This window comes from Dunckerocampus dactyliophorus, chromosome 2 (assembly GCF_027744805.1).
Source record: "Dunckerocampus dactyliophorus isolate RoL2022-P2 chromosome 2, RoL_Ddac_1.1, whole genome shotgun sequence".
Classification (NCBI taxonomy): Eukaryota; Metazoa; Chordata; class Actinopteri; order Syngnathiformes; family Syngnathidae; genus Dunckerocampus; species Dunckerocampus dactyliophorus.
In genome coordinates, this window is record NC_072820.1 from 39,323,542 (window position 1) to 39,344,905 (window position 21,364).

Sequence of the window (21,364 nt, forward strand, 5' to 3'; positions counted from 1 at the left end):
AACAGACATTTCATCTTGAAAGGCAAGTTATAGTCATGACAATGCCTCTCACGATAACAAATTTTGCTGGATGATAATTGCCCTACAAATTGTTTTTTAAGTTTTTTGAGACCATTTTGTCAATTATCTGGCATAATAACACAAGTAGATCATATCAAAAGCAGCAAACATTAATTTCTCAAACATTGTAATTGCAATGTCAAGAGCTTTTAAATGTGTTTTGAAAATGGCTGAGTGAGGTAGCTATCAAGTGCCTCATGAAGCACGAAGTCAGCGGCCAAACTAAAACGCTGGGTTACATTAACAAGCACTAAAGCACTACCCATACAGCCTGAGTCTGCCGCTGTGAATGAGCGGTCTACTGGGGGAATATATCCACACGCGAGCTTCCCGCACCATAGAGATCAGCCTGGCCACAGAGAGAGGAAACTTACGCTGTTGTTACAGAGCTGAATATCCAACTGCCAATGTGAAAATAGCAGCGACGGAGACGAATATCTAATGACCAACATAAAACTAACTTCACCTTTGCGGAGTGTGAACGCTGTTGTCATCCAGGCTATGCGGTAGAGAGAGAGGAGAGGAGGGAGAGGAAAACAAACACGCACATGTCAATTTATCGAGGCCAGCAAAATGACCGACTAATTTATTATTATTTTTTTAATTCTTCGATTAATCGACTTATCGATTATCGTGACAGGCCTAGTAATAAAAATAAAATGGAGAACAATTGGCTAAATAGGCATCTGTTAACGCAACGCGAATAGGTCGTATGTTAACGTAAGATATTAACCGTAATTCAGATAACTATAGCCTAAACAACATAACATAACATAACTAGTTTACTTGGAGCTTGTAATCTGCAGAAAAATTATTTTCTTTTTGGGGGCATTTGTGTTCCATTCTCAGTTGTCTTTATAAGTTGATGTTTGCATTGCAGATTTTCAGTGGTAAAGGAGTGATAGGAGTAGCAGATACTGGCACACAAGTTTAGAGCACCCTCTCGTGGCTGTCAGTGTCAAAAAAAAAAAAAAAAAAAAAAAAAAAAAAAAAAAAAAAAACATAAGTTCCTCTGGAGTATAAGTCGCAGGACCAGCGATGAAAAAAAGTGTGACTTAATAGTCCGGAAAATAAAGTAAATCATGCCTTGCATGTGTATTGTAGAAGGTTGTGGCAATAAGCCAAAAAGATGGTCAACTTTGAGATCCCACACACTACCAACTAAGCCACGAGACAGACTGAAGAGTGGATACTACTGGCTCTTAACTTCGCTACAAAGACTCAACACTATGATAGGTTGCTTGACAGTATTTTTACCTGAGGAGTATGTTGTATTTACAAGCTCTACAGGGAACACAAGTCTTGTGCTGAAAGACACAGCCATTCCAATGAGAGGGCATTGTACTGTTTTCACTATACTGCTATCCATGAAACTTTTAGCACTATCGTTAAGTGGGGGTTAGGGGGAATCTTGTCTGATAACCTGTAGCTCATCCTGCTAACAGTATATTCAGGTTTAAAAGGTAAGGTTCTGGTTCCTCATTTGTCCAAAAGTAGTTGTCTATCATTAGTAATGGCACAGACACGCCGCCGTTTGTGTGCTGCGGTTCTTGACGGAAGTTTCGTTACTTCCTATCAGCTATGTGAAATCAATGCGCCTAGGAAAGTAGTTCCAGTAATGTTAAAATGATCAAAATAAGGAAAAATACTGTAACTATTACATGTTAACACGAATGTACCTGTTAATGCATGATCACAGCATGTATATAAAATTATAGAGCGTTGTTAGAGGGTTTTTTTAGAGGGCTTCATCGTCAAAATAGGTGTGTCCCATGACATCCATTGTTACCTTGCTCATACTAAGTCGTTTTCTGGCTTTAGAACGCACAGACAAGAGAAAGAAATATGAGTTCATGTTTCACATAAGGATTGTGGATGATGGGCAAAAATTCCTTAAAAAGTGCAGTTTTCCTTCATGTGCTTTTTGGACCATATTTTGTTCAGTTTATTTTGTCCATTTAAAGCAACAAGGCAATGTCTTAATAGCTAATGAGGTTGAGCATAGATTTGATATGCAGCTGCCTTGAAAGGGTTTGGAGTTCAGAGTTCAACCGTGATTGATAAGGTCGGTCCCTGCGGAGCGACACTGGAATGTTATCTTAGAAGCACATGGTTCATCGGAAGTGCTTCCATAGCAACACTCACTGAGCTGTGCACAGGACTGAGGCATTCATTAATGTTAGAGAGCCTTTAACGTTACACAGACTTTCTCCTGTCTGTGGCCCAGCGACACAGATTCACTGTGTTTGAGATATAATACTGTCATTGATGAGCTGGGAGTCACAGCTATTTTGGCTGAATGCCAAGTGAAGCTGTGCACTGTCCTTGTGATGCCAGGTGCTTGGCTGAAACAGCCAGTGTCAACAATGTGTACGCCATTTCCATCACACCTTCCACACTGTCTTAATTGGAATGAAAAATGTTTACAATGGTGATGTTTTCAGTGCTTAACAGACTACTGAAGGGAGAAAGTTGTGCCTGTAGGCAACATACAGGGGGGAAATGTTCCAAAAATAATTAGGAACATTGAGGTCTGGGGGGCAAGCAGAGCAGAAACACAGGGGCACAAATGCAAAAGGGAAAGAAAATTGTCTTCCAAAAACAAAACAGAGTCAGAATTCCACAGCAGATAGCCACCGCCCATCTGCTTTTTGCCTCCCACTGCTCTCGTGCTCTTACGTCACTCACGACCCATGGTGGCCCCCAGCATTCCCAAAACAGCTGGGTCGAATAGAAGCTTATCAAACACACACAGAGAGACATGCACAAATCTATAGGCTTGTAACACTGCTCAAGATGAGTCCAGTTACTACCTGGCAAAAAAACAAGGAGGGATTCCCCTTCCTCTGTAAAAAAAAATATATATATATAAATAAAAAATCCAAAAGTTGTGTTTAGCTTGTGCGTCATTAGGAAATGGTTTTACTTCAATGCGGTCAAAAAAAACCCCACAGAACACCATGGCATAACTTAATGTCACAAGCAGTAAAAGGGGAGCAGCAGGGTGTGTTCTGCCAAACGGGGACAATCCCATGACTTGTTACAGGCCAGGGAATCCCACAGCAAGATAGAGAAGGTGCCTTCCTGGTTGCCTGTATTTGTTTATTGGTTTCCGAGAGAAAGGTGTGGACAAGTTTGAAATGAATAGCAAATATGACACACTGGTTTGAGACAATGACCTATTAATGGCAAAAAATATTTGCCGTTTGCATCAGGTTAAGTGTGACAGGAGTTGGTTGCTAGTTCACCATGCTGTTCTCAAATTTCAAAACCCACACTTTAGCATTTTAACATTGTACAAGCAGGCTCCTTGTTCATGCCTTAGTATTTTGTGGTTTCACCACTATTAAGGAGCAACAAGGAATGGACACTACCATTTAGGGAAAGCAAAGACTGATGAGACTAGAGATCAGTTAATGGCTATATGCAGCCATCCTTCTACCGCTTATGCTGTTCAGTGTTCTGACAGAGGCTGAAGCCTATCCCAGTGGAGAATACCGGTACCCTAAACTGGTTACCAGTGGGAATTGATTCCATGACAGGTGCATGAAAGTGAAACACTATAAAGTCATTAGCCAAAATCGAGGGCTATACAATGGGTTAATACATTACAATGTATTACAGCAATCCCCAGATATGTAAATATACCCCTCGTGGCTTGTAAGCAATACAGAGGATGACATTTAAAGTGCTCATGACACCAAAACACATGTTAATCTCGTTATAGCTGCCAGTTGGTGGCATGTGTTTGAATCTGGTTCCTGGAACGTGTTCTGGTAGTGATGTCACAATCAAGACAGTGTTGGTTCAGAAAGCTCGCTGGGGGGCATGTCAAAATCACCACTTCATTTCACTACTATTTCATAGTTATTTATCTATGACAGCAGTATGACAAAAAATGTTTAATTAAGCGAGCACTGACATTTTGTTGTTGCACATTGTTGTTTTTTTCCCCCAAACTTTTTAGTGTCATAAGCATTTTAAACAAAGTGCATTGTTGCAATGCCATGGCATCATCTTCTGGATCACAGTATTTTTTTACTTCCCTTATCCCTTATGAGCTGCGCACTTTTTTTTCCCCCATGTTGTTTTTCCACATTAAAATTTGTTTGTTTCTTTTGCATCTATGACACCACACAGTTGTACACAAAGAAGCTTCATCGCTGGTATGCCTTCACTGAGTAGCCACTATTTAGTGTTAACCCCACCTGCTGCTTCAGACATTCACGAGATAGCCACATAGGCTGCCTCGAGACCTGCACCAGAGGTGTTGACATGCAAAAAGAGAAGATACAGAGCACACCCGTGACTGCAGTGACCTCTGACCAGACCACTCTGCCTTCATTGTTAGTGAGGAGGTGTTTCACAACTGTCTCAGTCAACAGTTCTCTGTCCGCTTATCAGGTGGAGACATTGTATAATCAGCAGTGATTCTGAACTGGTGGGTTGGGACCCCAAAGTCGGTAGCTAAGCCGCTTTCAGTGGGTCGCGGGTCTGTGCCTAGGTAAAAAGAAAAAAGGGGGAAAAAAAACGTTTGTGAATGCAACTCACATGCTATTCACTTGCTAAACCGCCACGGGGTGCGTGCCATTCTTATGGGCAACTTTGTCAAGCTTGAGCAGGAGGGGAAAGACATCGAGGGGGTCTGTTCGACACACAGCTGCAGGTATCTGCTGGAGAAAAGTGTGCCATAAAGAGAGCGACAGCGTCTCACCACGGCAGCTCACGTTGTTTTTCAAATAGTACCTTTAAATACAAGCTATATGAGAAGTTTGACTTGAAAAACCCGGACCCCGATATGCGTAAGAGAATGAATGAATGACTGGATGGATGGGATGGGTCACCGCTTGCCATTGAGTGGTGATGGTGGGTCGTGATGCCAAACCAGTTGAGAACCACCAACATATGGCAAAGACAAAATAACTTCATTCCAATAAAAAAAAAAAATCTTATTGTCCAGACAAGTAGGCAGTATTCATATTGTTTTGCAACAAAATATTTTTAAGTGTGATCACGGCCAACGCCCCAACAGATGCAGCCTTTCCCTGTGTGAGTTAAGAGCTTGTCACAGCTTTACCAAGTCAGATTAATGGTTTACCTGTAAAAGGTCATCGCTGAGAACTTCTGTTTTCTCCGCTCTGTGGGTGACAAAAACAACAGAAAGGAAAAAGATCAGTACTGTCAGACATGGATGGCAGATACACAGTAAAATATGAGCAATGGTGCAGAAACACGCGCTGAACTTGAACTCAAACGGTGCCTGTGGAAACTCAGCCATCAGTTAACACGCCAAACACACCTCTATAGGTTACACAAATACAGAGTATGGCACAGGTGGACAGACAGTGGAGCGCAAACTAGTTTGCTTTGCTTCAGCTGCAGTTAGCTCATGGTGACTCATGTAAGGCATCAACACTGCAGTGCCCTGCCTGAACCTATTAATAGTATACTAATAGTTGGGCCTGGTGAGGTCAGACAGATTACATTCACTTAAACAGAGAGGGAAGGGAAAGAGCTAATGCTCACTTAGCAACACCTTCACATTAACCGGTGGTATCCAGAACCAGACCCTATCGTGGTCAAGATGAGTTAGCGGATACCGGAAGCAGTTGCAAGCAAGTCATACTTTGTGTAAAGCTAAATATAAGCATAAAAATGTATAAAATATTCATATCTGAGTGTATAATATAAACGTCTATGTCTTGTTTAGGTGATTGATTGTGACTACTACTCAGCTAAATATATTTATTCATCGGCCAGGGGTGGATTACATGTTCAATGTTAGGTGTAATATTTCACAAGTATACATTTAACTGTATCATACAAATATAAATAGAACTAAAGGCCTGCTATCACTAAACATGAAGATGAAGCAGGTAAAGATGCCAACCTGTAGACAGCCTGCAATTTAAGCAATAAGAGCTTTCAATGAAGCCTCCCTCACAAACTGAGCTCTCGATAAACTATAGTAACCTCATCAGTGCAGAACAGCTGCTTTCCATTACAAATATGGAGGCAGGCAGAAATGGCGAGACTAACAGAGACGGAGAAGACAGTTTGGGGGTTCCATGGAAAAAAATACAAATATTGAGGTTCAGGTGGTTGGGGGTTATACAGTATACTCTATAGAGTAATGTACCAAAGGCAATGGGTAGGGACGGTGAGGTCACATGCAGAGAGAAGAGCTGCAGAATAACCTACAGAAACATAAGAGACCTTTCCAGTTCACTGTGGAAACAATTTTAAGAGAGTGGGTTTATGCAGCCACAGTGTGGGAATCCTTGTTCTAGTGCAAACAATTTATGTGGTTTGGTTTGAATGCTAACTGATGTAGTCATCAAACAAGCTTAACCACCAGTAAGGCTACATTCTCAGCAGCTTTGCAAGTTAACTAAGTACAGTGATACCTTGGTTAACGTCCCAAATTTTTGCTAAAATTTTGCCTTGGCTTGCATTCCCCTGCACGTGGTTGCACAATGCATTGTGGGCCGCAGGCGTAATTTTAGAGCAAACATCATTTGTTTATAACAGATTCCCAACGTAACAAAATACATGGACTGCACAAAAGAGAAAGGCGATGGACCGTAACGAGACAATAATAATAATCGTTTTGACGATTTGATGATTATTGTTTCATCGTCAAATCGCAGGCTGCTGAATCGTAATCGCATCAAATCGTGAGGTGGCCCGAGATTCCTACCCCTACAACCAAACAGGCTGGATGACTAGAGGTTACACTCTGTGCCTCTGTTTCAACACAGTGGATGCTTTGGGTGCGTTGGTTCTATCGCGGAATGAATGGAGTGAGTGAACCCTCAAGTCAGTCATTCAGCCTCTTTGTCCCAGTGGGTGGAGTCGGGGCGGATAGAGAGTGCTGTAGCCTGCAAGTGAGCAAACGCAAAAGCAGTAGTTTTGTAAGGCTAATGTCATAGCCCCAGCGTGAGAATATTTCGGTTTTAAACAGAATTAACAAGGTAAGCTCATGAACACAGATAAAGAGATATGTTGCATTTGTTGGAAAGTAGTGGCGACAAAGAAGGCGAGTATGACCAAGTTGCATGCGCACCTCAAACATAACTATCCTGTCCAGTTTTCCCAACTGGGAAAAAAAAGCTGCTGCTCGAGATGCAGCGGAGCCTTCATCCTGACAGTCAACGCTTACGGAGGTGTTTGGTCGACAACATAAATATAAACAAAACAGCGCATAATGGTGCACGCTCACAGACAGTGTAGTTCGTCACATGTTATGCCTTCCTGTTAAGTAATACCCAATGTTCATTATTTATTGAAGTGCAATTTTGTTTAGAGACTTGATACTCCATTTTATCTATTCTTTCTATGCTTTTTATTGTTGTGTGTGGTTTTTATTGGAGTGTTTTTTTTTCTTAACAGAGACAGGGTCTATCTACTTTTTATTGTTTTTGGTTATGATTTTTATTTAAGTGCAATTTTTGCTAAAAGAGACAGAGCCAATTTGATTTTCATTGGGGTTTTTTTGGTCTTTTTATTTTTAATGTATTATGTTGTTTGATTTATTTTATTTAAAAGCTCGTAACATTCCAATTGCAATGTTTAATACTTTTGAGAAATAAAAAGTTTATTGCTTTTGATACGGTGTACTAGCATTATTATGCCATATATTATCAATACATTAATGAAAAAGTTATCTCTAAATAACGTTGACAATTATCATCCAGCAAAATTTTTAATCGTGACAGGCCTAACAGCAAGGTACACATTTATTGGTTTTATGCTTTTTTTTTTTTTTTTTTTTTTTACATTTTTGCAAACTGCGGTTGCAGCAGCATTATGTGTTGTTTTGTCAATTGATGGTTTTGTGGGTCGGAGGATTCCCAACAAAACTAGGTAAAAGCGATTTGAAATGTTAAGTTGCCCAGTCAATTATAATTATTGTCTACATTGTCTGTGTTAACGTTTTTGGTGCCTGGAATTGGATTTACATTATTTTCTATGGGAAAATTTGCTTTGATTAGAGTCCGTTTTGGTTTGAGTCAGACCTTCTGGAATGGATTAATGACCACCACTGTACCGATATGCTGCATTTTAATGCATTTGTTAATGATTTAAGAGTCAGCTTTAGCATGCATTATGGGGAGTTGATTTTGCAGTGACTGCAAGCGCACACATCCTTGAATAGACAACTTTGCACCTGGACCTACTGCCTTTGTTGAATGAAAAACTCCAGAACGGAAACTTGCCTCATCTGTAAATGCAAAGAATAATAAACAGAGGGCTTGCGATCAAGCCGTGGAAGTTAGTGGAAAATTGTTTGTTCAAAAATCTAAACAAATCAGATGTCAACCAATGTCTAGCATTTGTTACTTACTACTTTTGCTGGTTTTAGTACCCCCAAAAGTGAGGAATATATTGTATGGGGAATATATTGTAGAATGAATCTTTCTGTGAACTCCAATTGCACTTAAGAGGAGTAAGACTCTCGTAAGACACTACCCTCTCATTCTGTGATGACAACAGTTTAACCCTTTCCTGAGATCATGTAAAGACAGATTACATTAAAAAAAAACACTGTCACAATGATAAAATAGGCCGTGTGCACCCTCACCAGAGGACAAACAACCGCAAACAAAACAACAATTGTTGAGCTGGCATCAGCTGACCTACAGTGAAGAGAGCTGACCCTCATAACAGTTCAATGAATCAGCAGCCTTTGGAGAAACAGTGTCACCCCGTGTTGCATCCAAATACTTAACCACCATGGCCATTAGGCTGGGAATGGTAACCATGGCAATGTACTATCAAAGTGAAAGTGGAGTAAGAGAACACGGCCACCATAAGCACAATAGAGCTTCTGTTAGCAGACACTCCACACAATCAGCAGGCTGAGGAGTAGTGAGGTAACAGTTGGCAGCTTGATGCACAAAGTAATGGATACAGGGCCCGGATGAAAGGAACTGGGAGAATAATTGAGCAGTTCAGGCCATATAGTCTCCCTAATGTAGCCGATTGTATAAGATGTCAAGCCAGTAATCGGCCTGAGCTAGTGGATACAATACATATTCTTGTGGCGCAACAACAAATCAAAGCATTGGCCAACTCAACATTACTTACATTATTATTATTACTACATGAACTGAGTGTCACTAGACAAGACAATACACAAGATAGGGTCTATGATGAGACGAGACAGAATTTTAATATTACTTTTAAGAAAACTGCAATCAAAAAATATAAAAAAAAAAATATATGACAATATATTGCGGTCTACTAATTAAAGTTCCACCTCCGCCCCCTGAGCAAAACAGACTGCATGGCTGACAAAAGTGCTCACTCCATTCATGCCATTGTTCTGTGGATCCAATGCCCCAACATGCGGCACTCAATGCAAAGAGTGAATCCACCTCATGCCTGTTTTGGAGGCGAGAAATGAGGAAAACACGCATGCACATGGCAATATATTAAGACAGGCAAAATTATAGAGTTCACTTTCATTTAGTGTGTGATTGATACATTTATCATCGTCTCAGGCCTAGTGCCTACAAGAGCTTTTTTCCGAACAAGGAATCTTGTCACGTTTTAATTTTGCAAGATCTTGTGATACTCCTATAAACTACGCATTACTTCTGCCATAAACCACAATACCATAAATGCTGCAATTAATGCCCCATAGTCTCCTATAGTCAATAACTGCCCACTTCTCTGATTAGCGGCAAGTTACAAAACACTGTGGCTCTTGATGAGGTTTTACCAACTCCACAAGATTAGTACAGTAACTGCCTTTGAACTATCATGAATGGTCAGCATCCATCCAGCATTGCACGACTCAGCTGTTGGTTGGAAACACATGCGCATAACACTTTCTGCTTGCAATGAACTCATCAGCAATATTAACATTGGGTGAGCAGTTTGCTCCAAACTGGTGTTACAAAATTGGTTCCGTTTCTGCTGTGCAATTTTCTTTTTAATAAATGTAAATGTAATTAATTAATTTATTAATATCATGACTCATTAACAATATCAGGGTTTGCCCTAGGATTTTTTGAAGCTGTGGTGGTGGGCTTCATGGGAGGGTGAACTGCCGCAGCTGTGTTGTGCTGCTGCTGCGTCTGCAATTTTTTTAAATTATGAAAAATACATTTTATGACTATTAACTTTAGTTAACTTTTTTCAGCATCAGAACATGAACTGAGAACATAGCAAAACTGTTAATTTAATGGCAAAGATGCTGAGAGCACTTAAATTGAGAGTCTAAAATGTCAAGCCTCCTTTTGTTACCTGACCTATTATGTGACAAGTATAAAAGTACAAAATTTTGTACGATTTGACAGAAACCTACATTTAATTTGATGCCTGTTTTAAGAGTCACAGGGAAATTAATTGCTCAATAATATATTTTTGTTCAAAAAATTAACAATTAACAAAATTACAATTTTAAGAAATTTATAGAAATCTGTCCTACATAAACAGCATAAATTCAGAGTCCAGGGTTATGAGAGCACATGAATCCAACTTTCAGCACTATTTAAAGCTACTTTGACAAAAAAAGAGCTGCAATCTATTTGTGTTTGTGATTGCCAACATTTAAATTACACTTTATTTACGAAGCACTTCTCCACTCAGTGTGCTCATTTGTCATTAAATACAGCCATCATGTGAATACAGCCATCATCAACACTTAGAAAAATACGAAGAAGTGAAGCAAATATTGTTCGGTGAACTACTCAACATCAGCTGATGAGCTACGGCTAGCTTACAAGCTACCTGTGGGAGACCCCTGTGATAGCATTACTATCTTAAAGCAGGACACACTACATGTTTAGACACACAACCAGTGTTATGAACACAAGCCACAAGTATTATTATGATAAGAGAGCAAGATTAAGTGACACTTTAAAAATGTAAAGTTATCTTGAACATGATAGCCACTTGTAGCTCGCCCGTAGGACAAAAACAAACTAGCTAGCTGCTGCCAGAGAAGCAGTGAAAGCCTGGCAAAATGTGTAAACAAAGAATGCGAAAGAGATTGAAACGTGAGCGATCACACACACTGGCATAGATAAGCTTAGCATGTGACAGGCTGTTGTCAACTGACTACACATTTTACTATTTTTCATTCTCTTCATAATAAGAAGCAAAGTCAATGTCAACACAAAAACAGTCCCTCTCCAATTATTGCCCGATACCAATTAAGGCCCCATCCTCTCTGTAGTTTAGGTAAGAAAATGCCTTGGCTATAATTGCATTTACAATAATACTTGCAGATCAAAAAAATCTAATTTACCCCCAAAATTATTGCGATTACTAGTATTACTATAAATAATTACTATTAGTAGTGAGTTATATTATTATATGTCTGAATGTGGCCTTGGTTTCCAGTAGGGATGTCCCGATCAGATATTGATATAGGATATCGGGCAGATATCAGCAAAAAAAAAAAAAAAAAAAAAGAAGAAAACACTATCAGATTATATTGGCCTGCATCTCACATCTCCAATATTGTCACTCACATACAAGCAGTCGATTCCAGACTCCGCCCCATCACGTCCATCCAGCAGTGACCAGATAAAGTCCATGTGATCACAACAAAAGTCCTTGCTAGGTAGCGTGCCAACAAAAGTAGCAAGGAGCCGGGGTAATGTCAGCCGTGTGGCAATAAAAAGACGTTGCAGCTGAGTGCAAAATTGTCCTGCACAAGTTTCCCCGTGGTGGCACAGAACTGGGAAAGTTTAATATGGTCAACCTCATCCCGAATATGAAGCGGCATCACATGGAACTCACAGGACGGCAAAAAGTCATTAGCTCTAACAACAAAGATCAGCCCCCGTTTAAATATTTTACTGAGCACCTCGAACTTCACTATATATCATGCCTAGCTGCCACTACACTGTGGATAAAACTAGATCCCACATGCATAAAGTAAATGGGTGTTTTTCCTCATACCTACTGTTGCGGACTATTATTCTCTGTTTGAGTTAAATCACTTGATCAAGCCTTTTTCTAATATTCCACACTACAAAATATGTAATAAAAGTATGAATGATTTGCGATGACATCGGATTAAAACTAGCTAACTCTGGTCTGTACAAAGAGCTGTTTAGAATGTATGAATGGTAGACCAAATTAACCTCATTGGACGACATCAAGATTATTATCGTTATCGGCTGATATTCAAGGCTGCAATATCGGTATCGTATCGGAAGTGAAAAAATTGCATCAGGACACGCCTAGTTTCCAGATCCTGTCCCTGATGACCCCAAAGTTGTTATACTAAACAATCTGAGTCAGCTAGTCCCCTCTGATGAATAAACAGAAATTAAATATTTTGTCGCAATTTAGAAATTTCCTTGGGCATCAATAAACTCGTCAATAATAAACCCAGAATAATATGATCAGAATATTCTGGGTTTATGTACACTGTTCAAAAAAATAAAGGGAACTCCAAAATAACACATCCTAGATCTGAATTAATGAAATGAAATCAATTAAAATGATTTTCTCACAATACTTGAACAATGTTTTTCCAGTCTCACCCAAGAAGAATTGGATGAAAACCAAACTTCTGAGGGTAAACAAAGAGCAGTCTCATTTTTCTTGTCATTGAAGCACACAAACAGCTGACACATCTCATTGTCCCCAGAGCAGAGTCTGATGACACCTAGGAAAACACCCATTTCCTCTTGATTCGAATGTGACATGTTAGGAGGAAGATGCCCCTTTTAACAGTGACTGACCTGCACAAGCAATACATGATACTGCATAACACTGAGCTACGTATCTGAGGGGATTACAGAATTCAACTGTTTATAATGCTAGTAAATGGCTACCACTGAGGGAGGATGAAATTGTCATTAAGATTACTGCTGTGCTGATTAATTGAATAAAACAAGATCACAATGCAATGATCCAGCATTTACACTCATGAGGTATGTTACACATCACAGACAATGTTAGTTGAGGGGAATGGAAACCATGGTTATGTCCAAGGGTTACGGCCAATGCTGTTTTGATCAGTGTTCATTAGTCAACAGGATTACACAAAAACTACTTAACCGATTTCCATGATACATTGTGGCTGCATGACTCATGTGCGAGGGTGGCAATCTCTGGCCACCTCACGATTCGATTATGATTCAGAGACCTGCGATGTGATAACAAAACGAATACCGATGCATCTCGATGCACTTTTTATTGTGATCAATAGTTTGTCAATTTTTTCACGCAATTTTTTTTTTTTATATATAATTTCTTTATAGTCACTGTGTACTAGTAAAACTGAGCATATTTGTAATGATCCACAATTAAAATAAACAGGACAGATTAATTTACCTCAATTATGTTTTAATAACTGGAAGGTTACATCTACCAACATATTTCCAATTGCACAGAACCAGCAGGAAAAGTATAAAAATTTACAAAAAATAAAATTAACAAATCCAACAGCAACAAATCCTTTGCAATTAAAGTGTTTCAAGCAGAAATACTTTTCCAAGTTGGGTGGAAAATTAGTTATCACCTGCTCAATGATTCTCTGGTTGGTACCAACTTCGGTTGGCTGTTTTTCCTCCTGGTACGGGTGGAAACGTGCTATGTGGTTTCTCATATTTGTCGTGTTCCCCAAATATTTTAAGCTTGTGTCTGGCTCTTCTCCAGTTAATTTTTACCTTCAACTACCTGAAAGCCAAAGTGTCCAGCGGGTGTTGGTCGGAGTTTAGCCTCGGACATTCGGGTAGCGTCTTACACTTAGATGCACCACCATAACCTGTCCGGGCGACACTTCCGCTTTCCATCTTTTTGTTCCGTTTTTTTGGTTCCGTCAGCATCGATTATTGACACTTATGAAATGATTAATCATTGTCAATGTCCGCAATGCGACGCATCTAAGAATCTATTATTTCCCCCACTCCTATCATGTGGAGAGAAAAACGCAAGAAACATTGGTCCAAATCTGTTAACACTTTTAACACTATTATCACCACATTCCAATCAAGCCGGCACATCGATAGTAGCCCCTTTGTCAACGCAAAACTATTTTGCTGTGCTGTCAATTGATTTCCCGATTCCGGTTCCAATTCCGATTCCTCGTTTTCAATACCATTTCCTAACAATTGTCGATTCTGATACTTTTAAGAGGCAGGGTCATAAAAGTTTGCATGGTTTAAATGAGGGCGATAACGGAGTTCTTTTTGGATTAAATGTCTGAACTTCTCCATGAATGTTTTAATAACATGAACTTTTTATCAACTTTACTATGAATTTCTCACAGGGCTATTTTCAACCAGTATGTAAAAATCAAACCATTCAACTTTACTATAAATGTTATTAAGCTTTTGTCTACAGGAGTACACTTTCACAAAAGATGTTTACCGGTACTTTTGAAAAGCTAATGAAATAACATTTCCATATATGCTGTTGTTTATGCCTTACTAAGTATGTGATGCTGCAGGCACTTAAACATGCAGAATATCAAACAACTTGTAAAAGATTTGTCTATGAAAATTACACAGGCTAATGTTAGCTGGATTAATTCAGCTACCGTATTAGCACAAGTATACTTTGTTTGCTGCCTCAATGTTGGTGTAAGCTACTTTTAATAAAACTTATTTTCTCATATGTAAACAGGATATAGTTCACAGCACTCTTATTTTGAAGGCCGGAAGTGTGCTGTGTGGGTTGAGGTGTCTTAACTGTTGCTAAACGAGACTAGCTGTGCATATGAATAAACCTACCTCCTACAGCCATAGCTCCCGTCCTTTATTTTCACAGTACAATCAATAACAACCTTGATATTTGACCCCATTTATCAATTAACCATCTATCGTTTCATCCTTATTTTAGTCAGTCTTAAACAAGGATGTGGCCTGACAAACCCCCATATGCGCCACTGCACAGGGCCATTTTAATTGTTTTTAAAAGGACAAAGTGTCTAAAACCTGAGTTGGGAAGCCAACAATACAGGCCTGGAGAACAATTTCTCATAGCTGTACTACAATGCAGCTCCAAATAAGGTCATGTTTTACAAGCAGACCTGTCATGTATATCAGGTTCTCTTTTACCGGCCTTTATACCGCTATTCCGAGAAACCCCGTGACTTGCAACATTGAATCAATGCTGCCAAATGTTCTAAGACACTATTTCTATGCTAGTAATGCAAAGTTTTACTAGCTTGCACCTTTGGCCCACTGTGGCAAAGAAGGGTGTGCGAGGTCAAAGAGTTCAAAGACAGCCAACTGAAATTACCACACGATGTACGGAAGATGTACTGCCCTTCGATTTCACTGTATGACACTATCTTGCCAGCCTGCTTTCCTCATTCGCTTTAGAAAGCACTAGCCTGTGTCTGGGAGGCAGTTTCCTGTTTGCAAAAGAAGCAGAAGGAGAGATTTCCTCCAAGTGGCTGCATGCTGGACATAGCGTTCTTCCTTCGCACAATCACAGGAACCCAGGGGCAGCCGAGACTGCCTCGTTGCAGACACGGTTACACAAGCAGGCACCACCTTCACCTTCCAGGTTTGCTCAATGCTCGCCCAAATCCATAAACACTTCCGTGCCATTGGCTCAGACGGAGGGATGGACACTACTTGTGCATTAAAGTAATGCTCGCTCTCTCACACGCGCACATGCACACACAAGAAAAAAAAAAAAAGAGAAGGATGTCCATGTGTCTGTTTTCTGCATCACGTTCCTTTTAGCTTTAATTTACAGCCGGTTCACTGTGCGAAGGCATATTACAACTATACCAGCTGTAATGCCTTTCCAAAGCCTGAGTGAACATTATTGGGCAGTCTCTTTAGGTCCTGCTCATGGATGTCTATAAAATAAACACTACATTGAGCAAATCATGTTTCTGAATGTGTGTTCATACTGTATTTGAAAGGATCTGCAGAGTTACTGCAAAAAAATTTCAAGCAGTTCTCTTAAATTCTTGGCTTCTTTGTGTGTTCCGTTCAACCAGATAAATGGAATAGAACTGATGTAGGTCAGGAAACCAATAGCTTATTCTCCATTATTTTGAAATGAAGAATGTTGTTTTGGCAATGCTGTCACAGCTTTGTGTCTTCCAGTGCTTGGGTGCAGATGCTTCAAACAGCAATACAAACAGAAAGTAATAAATTACTAGTATTACTCTTTCACTTTATGCTGAATGTGCATATTGTTAGGTAGAGAGGCACATCATCAACCAACTAGAATGAAGCAAAATGTGTGACATTAGTACACCTGCTGCTTGGATAATTAGTGCCGTTTTCAAAATGTTTGCCTGAAAAGATTCCCTTGGCTATTTGCAATGTCAAACTTACAGGGAACGAATGACTGATTATCAGGGATGCACTGATTGTGAAATTCAGTCAACACTGCTGATTGCTCTAAATTTGCAGTCAACACAAGAGGTGTAGCTGCAATACATATAGGGAGAGAAAACATTAAAACATCTCTCAGTATTATACAACCGCAATAATAAATATATTGCTATAATAATACCTCTCATCCAAAGGGGAAGTACACATGCACTGTTCACACGTTTAGTTCGGTACTCTGGTCCGGCCCAAAAATTAAAATAGATACTTGACAGTTACTCTAGTGTGGTAGGGCTTACGTTCACACTTGTATTTTTGTCAGAGGGCCAAATAATGCTCAGTTAAACATGGGCATAAAGTTGGCAAATCGAACTTCAATTGGACGGCGCATATTATGTTTACATTGTCAGACAACCTCACGCACCCAAAACAACATCACGTGTTCCGGGTTACATACACTTATAGAACTTTTGGCGCTATAGCAGAATTTTTAACAGCTGAGATGTAACGAAAAGGATATATAGATGGCAAATGTTCCCAGATACGTACTGTAAAGAAATGACTTCACCGAACTGTAACTCAACACTTAGTTAAAAAGAGACAGTTATGTTTAGCTTATGTATTTACACTTCTGGGCTTACATTTAATTTTTATTTCTATTTTTGGACTATTTTCACTAAGCTTTCTGTTGGGTGTTGCTATGCATCGCCTGGTTAGGCTCATATTTGGTGACATCATTTACGGTGTTTTGGTCCGTTGGGGCGGTCAGTGCTCACGCTTGCCTTACTCGGAACTAGAGTCTGGTGGAAGGCGGACCAAGACCAATCTCTGAGACGGTTTCATTCCTCAGTTTGGTCCGGTCGTGTTCGGACTGCGCTGACCCTTGACCAACAAACCGTGGCAACACACAAACACACAAACATAGCAGGGTCTGTTTTAACCTGACCAAAAATGACAAGACTTAATGTTCTGGTTGCTGAATTAATGACACCATCCTCCTCCTGCTGCCCCATCCAGGTGGTATCAGCGCTGAGGTGTTGGCTGGTTGACTAAAACATCTGACAGGAGCGTCAGAAATCCATAGGAACACCTGCTTGGCTTGTTTTTAAAGGATTTAATAGCCTTTAAGCCAACATTGTGCAATGAACATAAAGATTCTAAGTCTAAACTGGCAAGCATTTAAGGCACATTTATAAAAGCCAGCCCCTTAATCTATGTTCATGTGACACTCATTTTACAGCCCCATTGCAAGAAACGACTGTGAAAGTAAGCCCTGAAAGAGATACCATATAAAGCCATGTTATAATGTCTTCATGGAAGTTGCTATTGCTAATGAGTAAATGGCGTAACTGCAATACTTGCCTGCCAACTGTTTGATTGGCGAGCTGTTTCATGCGATTAAACTGCTTCTTCATTTTCGTCGCCGTTCCAGTCGAGTCCTTCCGCAGTGCACACTTCAAAAATGTTAACTTTGGATTGTCATGAAGTTCACACAGCCTCTCCCTGTTTCAACTTTCCCAGCTGTCTCTATGACAGGGAAAACATGCGCCAGCCATTGAGCCCAAAGCCAATTAATGGTAGTTTGAAGCTTGCTAGCTCTTAAGTTAGCCTTTCTGAAGTGGAAATGTCTTCAGAGACGTGAGACGGCATGGTCCGACAGCTTGGTTTTCTCGATATTTCCGTACGTGAAAGTCCCAAGATGGTCAGCTGTGACAAGCTTTCACCGACTCCAGCGGCCTTTCATCACTCTTCACGGCCGGACAGCCACGATTGGTGACTGGCTAGCCGACAAGCTAATGTTGCGTTTAACTGAGTTGAGTAAACCCGTCTAGTGCTTTCTCCCTTTGGAGAGGAGAGAGTGGACTGCAGAGAGAAACCGGAAGTTGACAGAAACCGGAAGTTGTTGATTGTTGTTAATTAGGATCACTGTATATTTCCTTAAATCAACATTATTTTTGTTACAGTACACACATCAAAGGAAGTGGAGGGCCACGTCGACATTTTTAGATATTTTATTATATATTAGTTATATATTAGTTATAAATAAAGTTATGTAGTAACTCGATTAAAGACAAAGCTTTGCGTTATGATTAGTATCCACTTAGTATCAACATTTTATCCTTTTCTCTTTACATTGTGCCTTTTGGCTGTATTTTTCTCATTTTTGTTGTTGTTTTTTTTTTGTTTAATATTATTTCGACAATGTGCCGGTGGCCAATAAAAAAACAAGCCACGGCCAAATTGGCAGCGGGCGGTATTAGGGACACCAATGCCCTTGGGGTACTTTAGGGGATATTTTAAAATGTGTATATATTCTACAGTGGAAAAAAATAAGTATTTAACCCCCTACTGATTTTAAATTAAGCCCTAAACAAATATATGAACAGTAGGATAGGATAGGATAGGATTGTACTTTATTAATCCCACACCGGGGAAATTCACTTGTTACAGCAGCAAGCAAGGTACGCAAGAGTGCAAAAAAAGGTAGGATAAAATATAGGTATAAAGACATAAAAAGAATTTATTTCACATAAAATTGCAATATGGTACTGTAAAAAAGTGACACTGTTGTAAACAGTACTGTAGAGTAAACATTGTAGAGTAAACTGTAATGAAACAGTACAGGACTTTTATGGTGTGTTTATTGTAACTGAGAGAATATTTCAAAATATGTACAAAAATAAAAATAAAAAAAATTAAAATATAGCTGATTTAGCATTTGCATTTAAGAACACATCTTTATTATAATCCCAAAAGAGGGCGCTTCAAGTAATTTTTAATTTATGTGCAGAAAGCTTTTTTGTAATTGAGTTAATTATTTCTTCAAAATTTACGTTATTGGTTATGAATTTTTATTTCCAAAAACACTACAGATGAGCACTGTCTTGAAAAGAAATAATTTAGATATTGATGCTACAGCGCTGCATTTTATATTTTTAACTAAGATGCTTTTCTCGTCACTGTGATATATTATGTATTTTTCTAAATTTCATGGTAACTATGACAGTTGTTAAGACTGAATTCGTTTATTTTTCTTGATATTGCAACACTTCTTAATTATTTTGTATGTTATAAATACCGTATTGTCCTGAATATTAGACGACTCTGAATATAAGACAACCTTTCTTGTTTCAAAAAACGTTTTTTGGAAAGATGTAAGACAAAATGAAATAAGCTGTTTTTTAATCGTTTTCAATTTTATTGAAATTATATTTCATTAATCATATTTTATTAATCATATTTCTGCTTTACAGTTGTTTGATAGCTGCTTCATCGATCACCGCAGTCTTAAAATTTGCATAAAAATGCCTCTTCTGTTGTTTGCAAAAGCTGAGTTCACGCTTGTTGTTAGGACTCTGTTCTGAAACAAACATTTAAAAGAAGATTTTCATGGGCTCAAAGGCTGTACGTATGCATAAAGGACAATTTAAGTGACTAACGCAAATACTAAAAAAATTGTCTGTCTGCTTGCTTGATTATGTTGGTTATTTTTAATATCCTGTCGTTTTTACTACCTCAGATTTCACAAAAAGCTTCTAAATTATACTTTTAAAGAGCACCGTTCCAGCTCACCACACGCCGTTGCACGCTTCTGTGAAGCACTCAGTTGTGAACACGGACCAAAGACACAGACCAACGTTAAAAATTACAGCAAAGAGCATGATGAAATCACAACTAAAAAAGAGAAAATGTGTCTATTTGCTCTGCTCTCCCTCTCTCGTGTGATGCAGATACGTGCACTGACAGCCTGTTAGTTTGCATGTACAGTATAAACTTTGAGATGCTGATTATAAGACAATCAGTCAATTACTTTTGATTAACTTTAAAAGGGAGGGTGAATGAGGAGCAAAATACAGTAGTTTCCTGGTATGGAATCGTCTTTTTCAGACTGTTTGGCAAAAAAAATACCTTCTTATATTCAGGTCAATACAGCAGTCAGTCAGAGTCCACAATCACACATCCAGTTCAAGAATTGTGAGCACTGGGACCCCACAGGGGTGTGTGCTGAGTCCGCTCCTTTACACGCTCTTCACCTACGATTGCGTGGCCTCCCAGAAACATTAAATTTGCGGATGACACTACAGTCATCGGACTGATCACTGGTGGTGTTGAAACATCATACAGAAGAGAGGTGGCGGACCTCATAGCTTGGTGTTGTGATAACAATCTCCTTCTCAATACAGATAAGACTAAAGAGATGATCACTGACCCAAGAACAAGGGAAAAGGAGCCGCATAGACCCCTGTTTATTGATGAGACTGAGGTGGAGAGGGTGAAAACCTTCAAGTTCCTTGGCACACATATCAACGAGGACCTCACCTGGTCTCACAACACCCAACACATTATGAAGAAGTCCCAAAGGAGACTGTACTTCCTGAGAAGACTGAGGAAATTTGGCATGTCCACCAAAATCCTGAGTTGCTTCTACAGATGCACTATCGAAAGTGTCCTTACCGCCTCCATCACTGTTTGGTACGGTAACTGTACAACACGTGATAGGAAGGCACTCCAGCGGGTGATCAAGACCTCACAGAACATTGTTGGGGCAGCCCTCCCCTCACTGCAAGACATTTATAAATCTAGAGTCCTACGCAGAACACACAACCTCATCAAGGACAGCACACATCCACAACACTCATTATTCACACTCCTACCGTCAGGCAGACGCTACAGGAGTTTGAAGTCCAGGACCACAAGGCTGGCAAACAGCTTTTACCCACAGGCCATCAGGCTTCTCAACGAAGCACTCACACATGCCGCACGCAACACACACACACACACACACACACACACACTCATAGCACTTTTATTTATTTACTTATTTATTTATTCATTTATTTGTATTATTTATCTGTATTAATGTCTCTTCTGTTGTTGTTGCTTAATTTATTGGTATTTATGTTTCTTATGATGGTATTTATGTTTCTTATGTTCTTATTCTTTTTCTTGTGTTTTCTTTCTTTTCTTGGGAGAATGAACAGAATAAGAATTTCATTGCATAGTATAACTGCCTGTTTTACTATGCATATGAC

General features: G+C 39.4%; 1 protein-coding gene across 11 annotated transcripts in view; it reads right to left on the bottom strand.

The window, feature by feature from the left end:
• The window catches only part of arhgap17a (Rho GTPase activating protein 17a), a 38,601-nt gene extending 20,405 nt beyond the window's left edge, over positions 1-18,196 (bottom strand). For 9 of the 11 annotated variants that reach the window (XM_054760345.1, XM_054760337.1, XM_054760327.1 and 6 more), the window contains exons 1-2: positions 17,694-18,196; positions 5,159-5,198 (exon numbers count right to left, since the gene is read on the bottom strand). In XM_054760345.1, coding sequence (XP_054616320.1) covers positions 5,159-5,198; positions 17,694-17,746 — 93 coding nt within the window. In that variant the 5' untranslated portion in view covers positions 17,747-18,196. Of the gene's footprint in view, positions 1-5,158; positions 5,199-5,359; positions 10,024-11,546; positions 17,608-17,693 lie in introns of those variants that run through there. The other 2 variants (XM_054760297.1, XM_054760355.1) reach the window with 2 other exon arrangements.
• Positions 18,197-21,364: the final 3,168 nt, after the last annotated feature.